The sequence below is a fragment of the Rhineura floridana genome, chromosome 10 (assembly GCF_030035675.1).
Source record: "Rhineura floridana isolate rRhiFlo1 chromosome 10, rRhiFlo1.hap2, whole genome shotgun sequence".
Classification (NCBI taxonomy): domain Eukaryota; kingdom Metazoa; phylum Chordata; class Lepidosauria; order Squamata; family Rhineuridae; genus Rhineura; species Rhineura floridana.
The window spans coordinates 17988003-18003234 of NC_084489.1; the positions used below are offsets into that span (position 1 = coordinate 17988003).

General features: G+C 43.8%; 1 protein-coding gene across 10 annotated transcripts in view; it reads left to right on the top strand.

Moving 5' to 3' along the window:
* Positions 1-15232, top strand: part of CLASP2 (cytoplasmic linker associated protein 2) — a 232004-nt gene that overhangs the window by 214845 nt on the left and 1927 nt on the right. For all 10 annotated transcript variants that reach the window (XM_061587096.1, XM_061587086.1, XM_061587088.1 and 7 more), the window contains 4 exons: positions 2049-2242; positions 3105-3233; positions 4326-4532; positions 4859-4975. In XM_061587096.1, the coding sequence (XP_061443080.1) occupies positions 2049-2242; positions 3105-3233; positions 4326-4532; positions 4859-4975 (647 nt within the window). The remainder of the gene's footprint in view (positions 1-2048; positions 2243-3104; positions 3234-4325; positions 4533-4858; positions 4976-15232) is intronic.

Consider the following 15232-nt stretch of genomic DNA (forward strand, 5'->3'; position numbering starts at 1 on the left):
GGCCACAGTTGAAAAAGCCCTCTCCCTTGTTCTCACCAGTCTAGCTGTTTTAACTGGTGGGATAGAGAGAAGGCCTTTTGAGGCTGATCTTGTTGAGCGGCATCCCTGATGATGTTGGAGGCGCTCCTTCAGATAGACTGGGCCGTAACTGTATAGGGTTTTAAAGGTCAGAGCCAACACCTTTAATTGGGCCTGGAAAACGACCGGTAACCAGTGCAACTCCTTCAGCACTGGAGTGATGTGATCTCGCCGGCGTCTGCCTTTAATCAGGCGAGCTGCCACATTCTGTACCAGTTGCAGCTTCCAGACCATTTTCAAGGGTAACCTCACATACAGTGCATTGCAGTAGTCTAGGCGAGAGGAGACCAGGCCATGTACCACAGATGGGAGCAGATGGTTGGGAAGGTAGGGGCGCAGCCTCTGTATCAGATGGAGTTGATACAGCGTCGCCCAGCTAACAGCCGAGACCTGAGCCTCCATGGACAGCTGGGAGTCAAGAATGACCCCCAGGCTGCGGACCTGGTCTTTCAGGGGCAATTGTACCCCACTGAGCACCAGGTCAACATCCCCCAACCTTCCCTTGGCTCCCACAAACAGTACCTCGGTTTTGTCAGGGTTCAGCTTTGCTGTTTCCATTTACATTTATTTCAACAGTTAAAATATTTCACCTTTCTTAGCCTTTTTGGATAAAGGAAATCATAATTCTGAAGTGGTATGTAAGGGAAAATGCATCCAAGAAAAACGGCATATGAATACTATTTAGTCTGGTGGGATGGGAGAGAGACCCTAGTTTGGATGTCTCAACCTATGCCTTCTACACAGGTGACAAGATCTACAAATAAGAAACAGATGGCAGTAAAATGGACTACATAAAGTGTATAAATAGCAAATAAGTCAGATTGGGATTTACATAGAAGAAAATATTAGTTTGGTGATGACAGATTACTTCAATTTAAAGAACAAAGAAGAGTGATGTTTTTTCTGCTTTTTAAAAAAACATAATAATGGTAAAGCCAGTCTTTCTTAAATGTTTTACTGGCAAAATATTTCTAGTTAAAATGCAGAACTGATGTGTGTATTGTCTAAAGTTCCACTTTGGAAAAAAAGATGTATCAGATAAAGTTTGATATTCAGCTCATTTTAAGCTTGGCACGATAGTACTCAGGCATACATTCCTTCTCTTCTAATCTCTTAATGTAATATTACTGTTTTCCCCAATTTTTATTCCCTTCTTTTTTCTGTATTTTTATTTCTTTGTGTATTTGTTTAAACTATTTTTACGCTACTCTTTATCTGAAAAGGCTCCATGAGTTGTATACAAAGAAGACGGTTCCTCCCCTCATCCCTAAAAGTAAAAAGGGGAGGGAGGAGGAAAAAAGCAAACCCAGGCTCCAGTTCTTCAGGTTACAGTTCTTGTAATGACCAGCTGGGATAGAAACAGTTTAGGTAGACTAATGGAATGGCTAGATGAGGAAGAGCTACAGGCAGCTGGTCTCTCAGCATAGGTGATGAACTAGTCCTGCTTTCTTTCCCTCCTCTGCAGCCTTGATGGCATGGGTGCTGCTAGGTGACAGTTGAGGGAGGGCAAAGTCAGCTGGTCTCTCAACAGAGTCAATGGAATAACTGCTTCACTGTCACCAGGTCAGCAGTACTGGTGATTTTTGTGTGTAGCTGGGATAAGTTACTGTTGCATCACTAGTATATGGCTCTAGGGAAGGAAGTGACTCTTACTCCAATCCCTGGCAGTCTTTCTTCAAAGAACCAGGCTCCTAGTAAGTAGATGGAGAAGCGGTTACCCAGCATACCAGTAAGAATCTCCAGGTTATGTATCGGATAGAATGAAATGCATATTGATTGCCAGTTAGAGTGTAAGTCTGGTAGTAGTACTACTGTAAAGATATGAACTGCAATGTCCATCAGATAGTAAGAATAGGGATTATTTTAAAGAATTTTACATTTTAATTTTTAATACTGTATTTTACATTTTTGTAACTGTCATGGGACATACTGGTGAAGGGCAGGCAATAATAATTTTTCCTTTGTGACAGAACATCCACTGGACCATTCTGATCTAGTTGCAGAATTGCTGAAGGAACTATCAAATCATAATGAGAGAGTTGAAGAACGGAAAGCTGCTCTTTATGAACTAATGAAATTGACTCAAGAAGAGCCTTTCGGTGTTTGGGATGAGCACTTCAAAACAATTCTGCTTTTATTACTTGAAACCCTTGGAGACAAAGAGGTAAGATTTTAAAATCTTGGGCTCCTGCTGGGAAAAAGGGTGGGTTATAAATCAAATAATAAATTAATTAATTAATTAAATGGCAAAAGGAAAAACCATTTATGTGGCTGCTTGACTTTCCTGCTACGTAACTGAATTTCAGGCAACCCTGATGCTAATGTTACCTTGAGAATACCTAGTATGTCAGGATTATGAAAGCTTTGTTCTGGTAGGACACTGAAAAGAAACCAAGTACAATTTGCTTTCTTGATACAACTCTTTAGCAGTGCATCCCTGCCTTAAATTAAATAGGCAGTGTTGTTCACTGCTGGAATAAGCATTTTTTAAATACCAAAATTGATTATCAGTATCTGCATGGGGAAGTGTGCTCCTCATACTGTTGATATCACAGGCTACAATAAAGGCAGAGACATACATACAATTATATTGTGCAAGAGTATCTTGAACTGTACTTCCAATGTGTTAAATGAGCTATTTTTCTAATAGCAATAACGTAAAATGTTCTAGTGTTCTAGGTAAATGTGATGTTCACCACAGAAGTTCTATCATGAGGCAAGATTGTCTGGATTCCTGGCAATAAATGTGTAACAGCTACATAAAGAAAATTAATGTGGAAAGGTCCTCTATTTTCTGAGATCCCAAAGGAGCAATTAAATAGTGGATTCAGTTCTGGAAATATGGGACTAAGTTTTCATAGATCATAGAATCATAGAATAGTAGAGTTGGAAGGGACGTATAAGGCCATCAAGTCCAACCCCCTGCTCAATGCAGGAATCCAAATCAAAGCATTTGATCCAATGTCAAAAATAATCAGTTTGAAGTTGTGCAAAGAAGACTAAACCAAATATGTTTAAACTTTCAGCATGCAATTAGAGCACTGGCATTGAAAGTCTTAAGAGAGATTTTAAGGCACCAACCAGCAAGATTTAGAAATTATGCAGAACTCACAATCATGAAGACTCTAGAAGCTCATAAGGATCCTCACAAAGAGGTTTGTTTCACTTCTTTAAGTTTGTGTTGTTCTTGAGGATGTGACTAAAGTAATCAATATAAATTAAAATCAATTTAATCAATTAAGAATTAAAAGATATGGGGTATTTGTCATAAGAGTGCAGAACTGCTGTAAGTGTAACATATAGTCACATTGAACACTGAGAAAGTGAGTCTCCTATGCTTTCAATCCCAAAAAATATCTCCAATACTACAGATTCTGTGAAGAGTGACTGTTTCTCAGTGGGGACGTCCTTTAAACTCTGTTTCAACCAGTTATGAACCAATCTTGTAATTTGCAAACTATTTCCTATCAAGACTGTGTGCATCACTAGGATGCAATAGTAATATTAATAAAAATGTTACTCCTTAAGCACCTAAGATAATCAACAACAATGGGCCTCCTGGCCAGGCAGGATCAGGATTGTCCTCATCCAGGTGCTTGCTTCATTCAAACTCTCTCTTCAGCAGCGCAGGATTGTTCTGCAGGGATCTGACTTGTATGCCACTGTGACCAAGAGGGTTTCTCTCTGTTCTGTTGATGCTAAGAAATTTACTTGCATATCCTTTATTCAGCTTTTCTTTTTACACACCATGTACAAATATAACCTTTTTAAAATGTGAAATCATTATCAAGAATATATAAAGTAGAAATTCAGTTTAAAACTATAGCTGAAAATCATGAACTTTGAATGAATGGGAATTTATTTGATTCCTTTTTTATTTATCAATCACTTCCTATAAAATATCTCAGAGATATTGAGATTATACTCTTTCCTTGTTTGTAGGTGGGTTTTTTGTTTTTAAAACAACTGCCATGTGAGGAGTTAAAATATTCAAATCCTTGATTGATTACCCAAATAAAGTGTTTCATTATTTGCCAATATGTGCTCATGTTTTCAAGTTACGATGCTGAACACTTTTTTGAAAAGATGGTCCCCGTCATTGAAATGACACTAATCTAATAGGAATTTTAGCTATAAAGGAAAAAGTATTTACAGTGAATTTTCCACCAAGTTTTAACAAGGTACCAAAAGTAAAATTGAGTAAATGCAATTTAATTGCTTCTCTAAGTTTCTGCTTTATCTTTTAGGTGGTGAGATCTGCTGAAGAGGCTGCTACCATGCTGGCCACATCGATTAGTCCAGATCAGTGCATCAAAGTACTTTGTCCTATTATCCAAACAGCAGATTACCCTATAAATCTGGCCGCAATCAAAATGCAGACTAAGGTGATAGAGAGAGTCTCTAAAGAAACACTTGCTCAGCTATTGCCAGAAATAGTACCAGGTCTAATACAGGTAAGAAGGTACAACATATATACAACTAATGACCTATGAAAACCTAAGAAAACATGTATGTTGCAAAGAACTAAAACCAGATGTTAGCTTTTTTTCTCTGAGGCAACTCAGTTTTCAAGTAAACGTGCACTGAATGCATCTATTTAACCAAAATTGATTTCTTCAGAGACCATATATCATTCCATCCATCAAATAATTTTAGGAATCTTATCACAAGATTTCTAGCTCATTTAAATATACTTTCAGCAACTTTTCTTTGTTTTAATATTTTTAGTATTATTCATTAATTGATAAGGTTTTAAATGCTAATTTTTCTTGCTTTCTAGGGCTATGATAACTCTGAGAGCAGTGTTCGGAAGGCTTGTGTCTTTTGTCTTGTAGCCATCCATGCAGTAATTGGTGATGAACTGAAGCCACATCTCAGCCAACTCACTGGCAGCAAAGTAAGTGGAGATTTGTCACATCTAAGAGCTAGTTTGGTTTCAGTAGTTGGCTACAAAAAGGCTGGATACATGCTATGCCATTCTGTGAATTCTGTGTAAAATATGGCATATTAATCTGGCTTAAAGATTTACCTACAATAGCCCTAGGTTTTTAGAAAAAAAGGAAGAAACAAATTGTATTTTAAATGGGTCATAAAATTTACTGATATCATGGGTTTTAAAGCAAGATTGTGATCTTGTACAAGAAGCGATCCTTAGTAGCTGTCTCAGTGCTGAAAGGCTGAACAATAAAAATCAGTTTTCTTTGCTATGCAAATTGTCAAATTAACAAGTCTAAGCCCCAGTAAAATGTAACAGGAAACAAGCCACAGCAAGCCTTAGGCTTGTGTGTCCCTCTCCTGTTGTTTGTTCATCTGTAGCTGCAAGAGGAGATCAAAAGCTTTCACTGTTCTCTGTGACATCTGAACTTGGGGAACTATGGTTTCTTTAAGTTATGGTTAACAAGAACAAGCCAAACGAAGGTTTCAGATCCTGACTTGCTCTCAAACCACCATTCCCCCCAAGTTCAGATGTCACAGGATAATGGGGGTAGTTTAAAACCCAAAGCTTCTCCTCACAGGTGTGAAAGAGAGGGAACGTGGGAGCCTAAAACTTACCACAGCTCATTCTTGTAGCAAGAAACTATGGCTTGCCTCCCATTACCCCTGAACCAAGTCTTAATATCAACTCAAGTGTTGCAACTGCTCACTTCCTGTAATTAACAAGTGTACACTCCTTCCTAGGGAGGCAAGAATGGCCCCCTCTTTGCAGTCCTTCCGTAGGCAGGTAAAGACTTTTTTATTCCAATAGGCCTTTGGAGCTGAAGGTTGCTAAGGTCATGGCTTGAAGAGGGTGTTGTATTGTTATTGTATCATTGTACTATTTTAAACTGAGGTGATTTATTAAGTGTATGTTTGAACGGTTTTAATATTGCAAATAATTTAATTCTATTTATTTTAGATTATTGTATGTTCTTAATTATATGTATTTTTATTTGGAAGCTGCCTTGAGTTCCAGTTTGGAAAATAGGGCGGGGTAAAAATAAATAAATAAATAAATAAATTAATAATAATAATAATAATAATAATAATAATAATAATAATAAATACAGTATATAATAGGTTATGGTGAAAACTAGTCCGATTTCTCCCCACTAACAATGTAAAACAGTTCAACTTTCACTCAGTATTTAACAGAGCAATCCAACTCAGGGAAATCTGGCATAGGTGGTGCCGGTGCAAGAGACACTAGCATAAAGTTCCACCGCATCCAGTTGCCATTCAGGATGCTCTGGGTTGGCTGAACACGGCTCATCCAAGAGCTGCATGCAGGGACCAGAAAGTAAAAGCCTGCTCTCCCAAATACCCCTACCTGGGAGTAAGCCTTCTCCATTGACTTCTATTGTATTTGTTTTCTTAGACTAGCCTTTTTCCTGGCGTAATCTTTGCCTGAATTGGGACCTGCAGGAGCACTCCAGACATGAACTGGATGTAGTCTAAGTCCCCTCACCTTGACCCTTTCCCTGACATGCACTTGACACTCCCCCAGAACTCCTCTTTTTGGGGACTTAGGCTAGCTTACACTGGCTTCACTTACGCTGGTCTTGGCTAGGTTGATTGAGCCCCAGCTGAGCCGGCCTGAAGAGTTTATGCTGGCTGAGCAAGGACCCAGCCGGCTCAGCTGGAGATCTGCCGCATCCAACTCCCCTCAGCCGTAAATGCATGTTGGATTGTTCCTAAACGACCATGGTATCCTTCTGGGACGGCTCACGGAGTTGGGAGTTGGGGGTACTGCTTGGCGGTGGCTCCGCTCCTACTTGGTGGGTCGTCACCAGAAGGTAGTGCTTGGGGAACACTGCTCGACACCCTGGACTCTCCATTGTGGAGTCCCACAGGGATCGGTACTGTCCCCCATGCTTTTCAACATCTATATGAAGCCGCTGGGTGCGGTCATCAGGAGTTTTGGAGTGCGTTGTCACCAGTACGCTGATGACACGCAACTCTACTTCTCCTTTGCATCTTCCTCAGGTGAGGCTGTTAACGTACTAAACTGTTGCCTGGCTGCGATAATGGATTGGATGGGAGCTAACAGACTGAAGCTTAATCCAGACAAGACCGAGACGCTGTTAGTGAGTGCCTTCTCTGCCCAGATGGTGGATGTTTACCCTGTTCTGGATGGGGTTACATTCCCCTTGAAAGAACAGGTTCGTAGCTTGGGAGTTTTCCCTATGAGTCCGGCCATCACAGCAGGTTTTAGCTCCACCTATCGTGCGAAGGCAAGAATGTCTTTGAAGTCAAGACTAGGGGCGTCAGGCCCCTCCCACTCCCCAGTTCATTCTTGCCTTTCGTACGAACAAGATTGAGATCTATATAGCGTAGCGATTAGCTAAGTTCTTTTGGTGTTTGTTTGTGTGTTTGTTTGACAGGGCGCGGAGGTATTGTCTCTTGTGTGTCTCCAAGTGTCCTCCTTCCCTCCGTATTGTGTTTAACTGCGTTTAACTGTATCCGAAATTTGGGGAATTATCTTGGGGAGCCTTTTTCCCTTGCCCGGGCAGTTTGTTTCCCCTTTTGGATTACTCCCCACCCCTAGGAGAGACCGCGGCTGCGGATCCTCCTCGTCCCTTCGCTTTTCCCTTTCTCTTGGGCTCTGCGCTTCCCCTGGGAACTTGCGGCTGCAATTCCCTTCTAGCGGCTTGTCTTGCTGGGCTGCCTTTTCTCCGCGCTCCGTGACGCTCTCGGAAGACCGCGGCTGCGGTTCTTCTGATCTCAGCGGGAGCTTGCGGCTGCGGCTCCCGCCGTTACCCCGTCACCCGTTTTAGCCTGCCCGGGTCCGTTCTCGCCCCACTGAAACCTGTGGCTGCGGCTATTTCATTAGTGCCTTTACCTGAGCTCTCCCTTTTACCTCAGCTCACCCTCGCTACGTGGCTTTAATTTCCCACCGCGAAGGGCTTTGCAGACGGCAACGGCGGCTCCCTCTGCGGCGGCTGCCGCATTTCCCCTACTGCCTGTTCCTTCCTGGGGGGTTTTTAGAGCCGCTAGTGCGGTTTTCGGCCCCGCGGTTCCTCCTGCGAGACTGTGCTGGGCAGCCCTTCCCCCAGTTCGCTTCCAGACGGCCACCATTGCTCCTTCTCTCTCCGCCATTTTTCCCCGCTCTTTTTTCCGGGCGCCATTTTTTGAATTCAAATTTCCCGCCTTTTTTGTTACCCTTATTAACCATCGGATACCTCCCCTGCAGGCTATCTATCCGTATGTGTGTTGTATACGTGCTGCAGACAGACTTACACAGGGCTGACTTACACACAATTTTACTGTGGCTGTAATCCTAGTGGCTGGATTATATTATCAAGGCTGGAGCTCCAATCCTAGTGGGCTGGATTGTATTATCAAGGCTGGAGCTTTAATCCTAGTGGCTGGATTGTATTATCAAGGCTGGAGCTTTACTCTTAGTGGCTGACTTGTACTAAATCTGATTTATATTGGTACATCCTGCCCCCTCTGGGGCCGTGAACCAAGCCTGAAACCCAGCCTACAGCACTAATCTGAGTGTGCCAACTCTAAAACAGCCTATATTATATTAACGCTGATACCTCAGTGCATTCTGCCCCCTCTGTGGCAGTGCACTTCGCCATCTGCCAGTGTATTCTACCCCCTCCGTGGTCGTACGCTGTGCCAGTTCGGGTCTTTACATCCTGCCCCCTCCGTGGCAGTGTACTGCACCCAAGTTAATATAAGATGGCAGAACAGCCAGGCATGTCGCCATCAACCCATATGGTGCCAGATCAGCCAGGCATGCCACAATCAGCCAAGCCACAACATCCTAACACGACTAAGACCAGACATGCCAAAGCACTGGCTAAGACAAAACATCTTTCCAGCCATAGTAAACCAAAGCGCCCACGTTATGTCTCTGTGCCAACCACCACCACAGCACAGGCACACATAAGCGATATTCTCCATTCCCCTGCTGCTGCCTCTGACAAGGAAGAGTTTGTTGGCTTTCCCGTTCAGTGTTCGCCTAACGAACCTCCCTCTGTTTTACCACTCCAAACATCTGTTCCAATAGTTCCTCAGGCACATACATCTGCCACATCCGGTCTGCAGCTGTCTCCTGATTTCCTCTCCCAACTTCAAGCCATGCTGGCATTTTTCACCCAAATGCAGTCACTACCACAAGTTCCTGCCATACCCCCACTCAACATGGACCAACGTGCGTGCCATGAAGCTCATTCTTCCTGTTCACCAGATCCCTTTGATGTAGCCAGAGGCAGATGTACGGACGAAGCCTCGTATGCGGAGGAGTCAACTTTCACTGACCATGTTGAAGGAGACGACTGGAGCGACTATTCAGATCATGAGGAGGATACATCGTATCGCTTGTTTAATACCTCAGACTATCAGCCGCTAGCACGCAGGGTAGTTAATACCCTTGGTCTCCAGACTGCGCCTTCAACTTCGTCCGCCCCAGCTATCAAAGGGGCCAAGGTCCTCAAATCCCGTGCACCTACTGAACACTACATCCCGGTGCCGGACCCAATTGCCAAATTAGCCTCTGAAGAATGGGCTCATCCACTCCAAGCTCGACGCTTCAAGAACCTGGTTGACAGGCTTTACGCCCCAGCTCCAGACTTTGCCACCAAGTTAGACGTCCCTGGCATAGATGAACCAATCGCTCACCTCGTTTCACGATCTCTATTGCCCAGGGAAGGGGAATCCCACCTAAAGGACACTACTGAGCGACGAATAGACTTCGCCCTCCACAAGAACCACGTGGCCACTGCCCTATCCATGCGTGCCTCCACTTCAGCCTCCATTTTCTCCAGAGCATCTATGATGTGGCTGGATGACCTTCTAGAGGACGCTAACCCTGATCCTGTCGCCCTCAGAAGAGCGCTATTGAAATTGCGTAAAACAGCAGCTTTTGTGGCCGATGCCACTCTGGATGCTACTCAATTAGGGGCACAAGCCATGACGGCTCAAATAGTCGCTCGACGCACCCTCTGGCTTCGCCACTGGCAAGCTGATTCAGCGGCCAGATTGAACCTGTCCAGGGCTCCTTACTCCAGATCTCTACTCTTCGGCGAGGAAGCTCTAAAGGCAGTGCTGGTTGATCCAAAAGACGCCCACAAACCGGTTCTGGCCACAGTCAAGAACATCGACCACAGGCCTTTCAGGCGATTTCCTTCCTTCCGTTCTAACCAGCCCTTTCGAGGAACGCGGCCAGGAGGACGAGGCCGCGACTTCAGATCCTATGACCCCAACGCATTCAGGGGCTCCTGGAACCGACGCTTCCAGGGCAGAGGTCAGTACCAAGGGCGCAGGGGCAACTCATCGTCCTCATATAGGGGAGGCCCTCGCCTACGCAAGTAGTATTAACGCCCTCCCCATAGGTGGCAGATTACTTAATTTTGAAGATCGATGGCTGCGCCTTACTACGGTCTCCTGGATCAGGGACCTTTTCAGTTATGGCTATACCATAGAGTTCTGGGCAACCCCATCAGACAGATTCCACCCGTCTCCTTGCCCAAGGGCACCAGCCAGGCACAACATCATGCAGACAGCTATACACCACCTCTTGGACATAGCGGCGATAGAGCCAGTTCCCACAACTGAGAGGTCAGAAGGGGTGTACTCCCTCCTATTTGCTGTGCCAAAACGAGATTTATCATGGAGGGCGGTATTGGACCTCAAGTTTGTCAACCGTTTTGTAACATATCGCAGGTTCAAAATGGAATCACTCCATTCCATTACGGAGAGTCTGCATGAAGGAGACTTCCTGGCTTCTATCGACCTTAAGGAAGCGTATCTCCATGTGCCCATTTGCATAGCCCACAGAAAGTTTCTTCGGTTTGCTTTTGGCCACCAGCACTTTCAATATAGAGCGATGCCATTCGGCCTCTCCTCTGCTCCAAGAGTGTTTACCAAGGTGCTACTCATCCTAGTGGCTTACCTCCGGACCCAAGGGGTTCATATCTACCCATATTTGGATGATCTGCTAATACGGGCCAAGTCTGAGGAGCTGGCTCATCATCATTTAATGATCACCCTCAATGTTTTGCAGGCCTACGGCTGGCTTGTCAACTTCGACAAAAGCCATCTCCAACCAACCCAACGCCTACTACATCTAGGGGCAATGCTGGACACCCTGCAGGCAATGGTCTTCTTGGCTCCAGATCGCATCACTGCCATCACAAGCATCGCAAGGTCCCTGATGCAACAAACATCCGCAGACGTCATGCTTCTCGCCAGAGCACTCGGGATGTTTATCTCTACAATCCACATTGTGCCATGGGCTCGAGCCCACACTCGGCCCCTTCAATGGATTCTGTTGCCTTTTCTTTTTTTTTTTTTTTTTTTCAATAATTTTTATTCAGATTTTCATAAAACATACAAGACAAAATCATAAAACATTCAAAGACAAAAAACAAAATCAAAAATAGTTAAACAAAAAGAAAAAAAGAAAAAAAAAACAAAAATAAAAAATAAAGAGTAAAATATTGACTTCCCATTTGTCAAAGATCAAATCAGTTATAAGTCTATAATATATAACAATCCTGTCTCTTAAGTCATATTATAAAATCACTTTCCTCCAGTAGTTATCTTACTTAATCATCAAATCTCATAAACATTACTTTATTCTTTCCACAAAAAGTCAAAGAGAGGTTTCAATTCTTTAAGAAATATATCTATCAATTTTTTTTTCCAGATAAGCATATCGATTAATCCATCTCATTACTAATTATGATAATCTTATTGTCATAACCATAGTCAAAATAAACATTTCAATTAATCCATCACATCAGAATCTGTTAGGTTCAGTAATTTCAGTAGCCATTGTTCTATTATCCCTATTAGTTCCATTTTCCATCTTCCATCTTCAGTAGTCTTGTTAAGTCCAGTAATTTCAGTATCCAATCTTCCATTATCAGTATTCCATAATAATCCTGCTGTCAAAGCCATAGTCATATAGTAAGAGTCTGATGGGAATTACCTCTATCCCAAATATTCTCTTGCCATCCATTCTGAATAGGTTGCTGAAATACTGCTGTAAAATCATATCTCTGTTCTTTTTTTCAAAATACACTGGGTCATCTCTTGAAAGTTTTTCCATTGTCACATGGCTGCAGTTAATTCCATAGATTTTCTCTATATTGGGCTCCATCACATCATTCCAGTCCAGAAGATTATCCATGCCATTGATAACTTTATCTCTAGAATCTTCATTAATTTCTTCAGAGATAACATTGAGTTCCAAACAATAGATTTTATTTCTAAAGTCCATAGACTCCAAATCTTGTTCCTGTTCCACGTTTGTTCCAATCTCCGGGATCTCCTCTCTCACAGGGACCCCTGTTCCAGTCTCCAGGGTCTCCTCTCTCACAGGGACCCCTGTTCCAGTCTCCAGGGTCTCCTCTCTCACAAGGACCCCTATGTCTTTAATCTCCTGTGACTCCAAACAATAAATTTTGTTTCTAAAGTCCATAGACTCCAAATCTTTTTCCTGTTCCACGTTTGTTCCAATCTCCGGGGTCTCCTCTCTCACAGGGACCCCTTCCAGGGTCACCTCTCTCACAGGGACCCCTATATCTTTAATCTCCTGCTTCATTTTACTCAATTCAATTTTCAGCTCCTTACAACCCTGTCGCAGGTTTTGTTTCGTTATCTCAATCTCATCCATTATTTTCTGAAACATAGTTATTTCCAGCTTCTCAGCCACTTTCTTAATTGCCATTTTAAAAGAAAAATATAGGAAAACCACTTCTTATTTCAGCAACAATTGGGTTAATACTCCAAACTTGGTGACATCACAGTATAAACAGAGCAGACAGCCTTATCTCTCCATGCTTAAGTAAACAAAATGCAGTTCCCAGGCTCGAAACAATTAATGGCGGTCGTCAGAAAACAGATTCATCAAAATAAAATAGACCAAAAAGAGAGTAGTCTCAGACAATATAATATTCTTCAAAATAAAAATCTGGAATAGAAATCCCTCTTCTGTGTATATCTTTAGAATGCAAATCCAGGACAGCTTTTTGCAACAAAAACAGAGATAAGCTATTAATTAGTGAGTAGCAGAGAGAAGTTATGGCTCCCCAGTGAGATGTCAAAAACCGATCAATCTGGCAAATCTCTTTTAAACAGCAACAATTTAAGTCAAGTAAAAGAAAAATATAGAAAGAAGGGTGCTTGCCTGTTAGTGCGTTCTCTCTTAGAAGATAAGATGAACGTTCGCTTTTCCAGATAGAGCTTGTTGTTAAAAATCCGTCCCACCTTCGTCGGCTGGACCTCGTCCCATAAATTAATGAGATCTGGTCGTCCCAACAAAAATAGGCTTTGAGGTTAATCTCTTCGTTTCTCCCTACCCGGGAGAAGTTTAATCAGTCAAAAAAAGAAAAAATCTGACTGATATATCTGAATAAGCTTCTTTTGAGGCAGGAGCCCGTCTCAAAAGCAGGCACAGGCTAAGTCACCCTTCCCGGAAGTCCCGATTCTGTTGCCTTTTCAAAAAGACATTGCCAGCTCCAACCATCGCAAAGTTCGTTTGAGCCCCGCACTGCACCTCTCCTTCCGCTGGTGGACCAAGGTTCAACACCTCTCCAAGGGCACGTCGTTCAGAGGACCCCGCAGAACCGTTGTAACCACAGATGCCAGCCTCATAGGTTGGGGAGCCCACTGCAACTCCCAGTACGTTCAGGGGGTTTGGTCCAACGCAGAGCAATCTCAAAGCATCAACTGGCTGGAACTAAAGGCTGTCCACTTAGCTCTATGTCATTTTCAGTCTCTGTTCCCTTTGCATCATGTGCTCATTCGAACAGACAACACGTGTGTAAAATCACATTTGAACAGACAGGGGGGCACCAGGTCTCGTCCTCTGCAGGACTTAGCCTCCCTCATCTTTGTCTGGGCAGAACAACATCTACAATCCCTGAAAGCAGAACATCTCAGAGGGATTTGGAATGTGACAGCAGACTGGCTCAGCAGACAACAGGTCTTTCCGGGAGAATGGAAACTTCATCCAGCCATTTTCCATCGTCTCCAGTGTCGGTTCAGCGCCCTCTCAGTCGACCTGTTTGCTTCCAGTCGCAATTGCCAGCTTCCCAGGTACTTTGCCCGATACCTGGACTCAACAGCAGAAGCAGCGGATGCTCTGACAACACCATGGCCAGACGGTCTATTGTACGCCTTTCCTCCCATACCATTGTTAGCCAAAACCTTGAGGAAGGCACGAACCGAAAGGGCACAGCTGGTTCTGATAGCACCATTTTGGCCACGCCAACCGTGGTTCTCAGATCTTCTGGCAATGTCAATGATGGATCCTTGGACACTTCCAGTAAGGCCAGACCTTCTATCCCAGGGTCCAGTACTGCACCAGGACCCTACTTGGCTCAATCTAACAGCGTGGCGTTTGAACGGGGACATTTGAGGTCAGCTGGACTGTCTGACGCTGTGATTGATATTATTTTGGCCTCGAGAAGACCATCTACCACTCGTATTTATCAACATACCTGGGTGGCTTTCTCCAAGTGGTGTCAGTCCCACCACCATGATCCATCCCAGGCCCCTGTGCATCAGGTGCTCCAATTTCTCCATAGCGGCTTTATGATGGGACTTCGACCCAACACTCTACGTCGACATGCGTCCACTCTGTCGTCCATTCTCTCAGTGTCCTCTCCTGGAGATCATATTTCCTCACATCCGTTCATCAAATGTTTTTTGAGGGGAGTCGCCCTACACTCTCTGGCTGTTGTCCATCGGTTCCCCTCATGGAGTTTGCCGAAAGTTCTGCAGGCTTTGCAACGCCCTCCGTTTGAACCCATCAGGACTGTGCCCCTACGTATACTGTCCTTCAAGGTCTTGTTTCTGATCGCAATCACATCTGCCAGACGCGTTTCAGAGTTGGGCGCATTGTCTTCTGCTCGACACCTCTGCGTCTTCCATAAGGACTCTGTTGTGCTGAAGACTGATCCTTCCTTCCGTCCCAAGGTCGATTCAGTTTTTCATTGCAACCAGGACATTGTTTTGCCTTCCTTTTGCCCGAATCCTACCCATCCTCTTGAAAAGGCTTGGCATTCGTTAGATGTCCGGAGGGCTCTCAAGACCTACCTGTCTAGGACCCAAGAGATTCGACGAACGGAGTCTCTGTTTGTATCCTTTCATCCAAGGTCTATGGGGCATAAAGTTTCCAATCCTACTTTATCCCGTTGGTTAAGGGCATGTATTA